Source organism: Ochotona princeps, chromosome 23 (genome assembly GCF_030435755.1).
Source record: "Ochotona princeps isolate mOchPri1 chromosome 23, mOchPri1.hap1, whole genome shotgun sequence".
NCBI classification, from domain to species: Eukaryota; Metazoa; Chordata; class Mammalia; order Lagomorpha; family Ochotonidae; genus Ochotona; species Ochotona princeps.
The window spans coordinates 12,641,079-12,645,156 of NC_080854.1; the positions used below are offsets into that span (position 1 = coordinate 12,641,079).

The 4,078-nt window shown below is 60.5% G+C and overlaps 1 protein-coding gene across 1 annotated transcript; it reads left to right on the top strand.

The window, feature by feature from the left end:
- The first annotated feature begins 1,556 nt into the window (after window positions 1-1,556).
- On the top strand, window positions 1,557-4,078 carry CCNO (cyclin O). Its single transcript, XM_004583702.4, has 3 exons — window positions 1,557-2,322; window positions 2,952-3,137; window positions 3,573-4,078. Exons 1-3 carry the CDS (start codon window positions 1,936-1,938, stop codon window positions 4,056-4,058), a joined length of 1,059 nt encoding a protein of 352 aa, XP_004583759.2. The 5' UTR covers window positions 1,557-1,935; the 3' UTR covers window positions 4,059-4,078.

A 4,078-nucleotide genomic window follows, 5' to 3' on the forward strand; every position in this document is an offset into this window, starting at 1 on the left:
AGATCCATCCAGCCACCACTCAGATGGCACCTGCTGGGAGTTGCCGCTAATCACAGGCAGGGAGATGCAGAGGCCCAGCACTCACAGGTAGATCAAATGATGGCCCTACTCCTCAGAGTATCTCCAGCAGGATGACACACATGGTCAGCTCCCCAGTAAAGGAGTAGCCCCACAAAAGGACATAGCTCTCAAGGCAAGTGGGAATATTTACACCTAACAGATAAGTGATGCGAGCTTTAGAGATGGCCAGTGCTCTGCTCAAGATGACCAGAAAACAAAAGCGAATGTTGACTATTGGTATTGGCTTCATGCTCTTCCCACTGCTCCAACCTGGCCATCTGGGTGAGTAGGAAGAATCAGAATTCCTGGGTTTCTCTTCTTCACTGAGAACGTTCCTTTGGGTGCTGGCACTGTGGCAAAACTAGTTAAGTCTACACCTGTGGTGCTGGCAACCCACATGGGGTGGAGTCGAGATCCAGCAGCTCTGCTTCCATCTGGCTCCCTGCTAATACACCCAGGAAAGCACCAAGAAGATGGCTCAAGTGTTTGGGTCCCTGCCACCCCCGTGGAAGACCTTGGAAGAAGCTGCTAGCCAGGCTGTTGTGGTCATTTTGGGGAGTGAGCCAGGAGATGGAAGTTTCTCTCTCCTCCCTCTGTAACTCTGCCTTTCAAATAAATAAAACAATAAATCTTAAGAAAGGAAAGAAAAAAAGAGGGGAGGGACGGTGGGATGGCTCAATTAGCTAATCTTCTTGCAAGCCCCAGGATCCTGTATGGGCACTGGTTCCATCCTGGCTGCTCCACCTCCGATCCTGCTCCCTGCTTATAACCTAAGACAGCAGTGGAGGACGGGCCAGGTCCTTGGGACCCAGCTCCTGCAGAGGCTCCCAGTTCCTGGCTTGGGATCACCTCAGCTAAAAGGTTCAGGGACGCTTAGGAGGAGTCACCCAGGCCAGTCCTCTGGGGCTAAATCTTGAAGAAGTGCCCAGTGGAATCAATCCTTTGGGCTCAGGGCAGGAAATAACCAAGGCAAGACTGGGACTGCCAGGCGGCGGTCAGAAACTAACGACCTCAAACAGAACAGGCTGTGAACAATTCGATAAAAGGAGCCATGCAACCTTTCGGCAAGGTTGAAACTGCTGCAGGCTCTGCTTACCCGGCCTTTAGGGGACTGGCTGCAACGTCACAGTTTGAGATTCGCTGGGCACTTTTCAGTTTTGTCTGAGCACCAATGTTTGCTTGGCTGGCAAAACTAGCTCCCTCCTACCCCACAGTACAGGCCTTAGTTCTGCTCCCAGACACCAGTCGGGAGTTCTTCGGGTAGACTGAACCAAACCAACAAACCACAAACACAACGGAATCCACATAATTGCTAAGCATGGGTCACTGAGGGAAACATCTGAGCCAAGATTTCCACCCGAAAGCCGCCTTTCTGTGAAAGCGAATATTGTGCTATCCCGGCATCCAGCTGGCCCAGAATGGGCAGGTACCCCAAGGCGGCGTCTGGACCCTGGGCCGGGCGCCCCAGCTCACCTGGCTGCGCTGCCCATGTGGCACGCGCAGCTCCCGTGGCGACCCGGGCTCCGGTTGCCGGGGTAACCCGGGACGCGCGCGGAGCCCGCGGCGGAAGGCGGGTGTTCGGCGCCCGTTGCTGCGAGCGCCTCCTCCCCCGCCTCACGAAGCGACCCGGCGACGTTCGGCTCGCGGCTCGGGGCCGGGGGAGTGGCTCCCCAGGCGGGAGAGCGGCGCTCTCGTGACGCCCGGGCTCGGCCAGTGAGGGGACGAGGGGTGTGGCACAGGGAAGGGCCAGGCCGGCTACTTAGGGGCCTCGCCAGGCGCCAGGCCCGGCCTCCCTCGCCCTCTGGCGCGCGGTTTGCAGCCCTCCGCCTCAGCCGAGGCCTTGAGGGGTTAGGAAGGTGGCTCCCTGGCTGCATCATGGTGACCCCCTGCCCCACCAGCCCCGCGAGCCCTACCGCCCGGGCGGGGAGGCGCGACAACGACCAGCACCTCCGCGCCCCGGTGAAGAAGAGCAGGCGCCCGCGCCTTCGAAGGAAACAGCCGCTGCAGTCCCTCAGGCCGTGTCAGGTGCCCGGAGACTCTGGCATTTGCGACCTGTTCGAGTCCCCCAGTTCCGGCTCGGATGGCGCGGATAGTCCCGCCGCGTCGGTAGCGCGAGGCTGCAGCCCCCAACCCGGCCCGGCCCAGCCGTTGGCGCCGCTCGACCTGCAGACCTTCCGCGACTACGGCCAGAGCTGCTACGCCTTCCGCCGGGCGCAGGAGAGTCGCTTCCACCCGCTGGAGTCGCTGGCACGGCAGCCACAAGTGAGCCGCGGACCTAGGCCAGCCCCCTCTCCCCTCGCCCGCCGCCACCTTCCTCCTCTCCACGCCCCTGGCCGCCTCCCTGCTGGCTGTGTCCATCCATCCCCACGCCTAGGCCGGGGGCCTCCCGGCGACTTTCCGCCCGCCCCGGTGGGAGCTAAAGGGCCTAGGAGAGCCGGCTCACTTGCCTTCTGTTTTCATGAGATGGATGCAGTCCGATGGGGCGCCCCAAGCTGGTTTAAGCTGAGGGTGGGGGGCACCATAAAGGACCGAGGAGGAAACTAGGCAAGTTGAACGAACCCTGAGCTTGTTCTTCAAATGTAGGATGGAGCCCTGTATCACCCCCTTTTCCATTGACTTGCCGGGTCGAAAAGTGCACAGAGCGATGTGCCCAGTGCTGGGCTCGAACGCCGGCATTCTGGCTCCCAACCCTGGCCACCGCCTTCTGCCGCTGCGCTGCCTGCAGGCTGCTGGGTTCCCAAAACCTTTAGCTTCCATTCCCCATCGCGTCCCCGCCTTCCTGCGTCTCTCCGGGCGAGCTGCCTGAGTTGCCTGGGCTCCGTGCGCTCCGCCGCTCTCCGCCTAGGCTCAGCCGGCCCTTGCCTCCGCTCCTGTCCCTCCCTTCCCGGCAGGTGACACCCGAATCCCGCTGCAAGCTGCTCAGCTGGCTGATCCCCGTGCACCGCCAATTCAGCCTGTCTTTTGAATCACTGTGCCTCACGGTGAATATTCTGGATCGCTTCCTCACCACCACGCCCGTGGCTGCAGACTGCTTTCAGCTGCTCGGGGTCACCTCCCTGCTCATCGCCTGCAAACAGGTACCTGGCCCGCCCGAGTGGCTGGGGTTTAAAAGGCTCCCGCTGGCCACGATCCGCCCAGCTCTCCATCCATCCCACAGCCTTTACAGCCTTCACTCCACAATCCCCACCACCCTATCCTCCCCCAAACTAAGTATCCTTAGTCCTCAAAAGAAATAAGCTAAAATCGGTTCCGAAACAGCTCTGCCTTGCCCTTATTCTGGTGTCAGGGAAGAAAACCTCCAGGCTTTCCCAAACCCTCTTCTAAGTTGCACAGTGATTAAAGAAACTGAGCGTGATTCAAATGGAAGCGATGGGGAAGCAAAGCCCTGGATTCCGTCCTTCTGGAAGGGACGAGGGGGAGCCAGGTTTCAATGTAGTGGGTGGAGCCTTTGGCTCCTGAAAACCTTGCAACTAGGTGGGCGGGGACTGGACTGAGCCCGCCCTGTTTTGCAGGTGGAGGTGCACCCGCCGCGCGTGAGGCAGCTCCTGGCCCTGTGCTGCGGGGCCTTCTCGCAGCAGCAGCTGTGCAACCTGGAGTGCATCGTACTGCACAAGCTGCACTTCAGCCTGGGCGCACCTACTATCAGCTTCTTCCTGGAGCACTTCACGCACGCCCGGGTGGAGGCCGGACAGGCTGAAGTCGCGCAAGCTCTGGAAGCGCAAGCTCTGGCACGGGGCGTGGCCGAGCTGAGCCTGGCCGACTACGCCTTCACCAGCTACGCCCCCTCCCTCATGGCCATCTGCTGCCTGGCACTGGCCGACAGCATGTTGCAACTCCGGCACCCCCTGGACCTGCACCTGGGTGGCCACCCTGAGGCTGCGCTGCACGACTGCCTGGGCAAGCTGCAACTGTTGGTGGCCATAAACAGGACCTCTCTGACTCACATGCTGCCGCTGGAGATCTGTGAGAAGTGCAGCCTGTCCCCCTGCTCCAAATAAAATCCAGCCTTGGTTTCTCA

Bases quoted from the DNA above. Each gene is read 5' to 3' on its own strand.
- CCNO (XM_004583702.4), top strand. From the start codon at position 1,936: ATGGTGACCCCCTGCCCCACCAGCCCCGCGAGCCCTACCGCCCGGGCG. The intron at 2,323-2,951 runs GTGAGCCGCGGA...CCTTCCCGGCAG, and splicing joins CGCTGGCACGGCAGCCACAA to GTGACACCCGAATCCCGCTG. The intron at 3,138-3,572 runs GTACCTGGCCCG...CCTGTTTTGCAG, and splicing joins TGCTCATCGCCTGCAAACAG to GTGGAGGTGCACCCGCCGCG.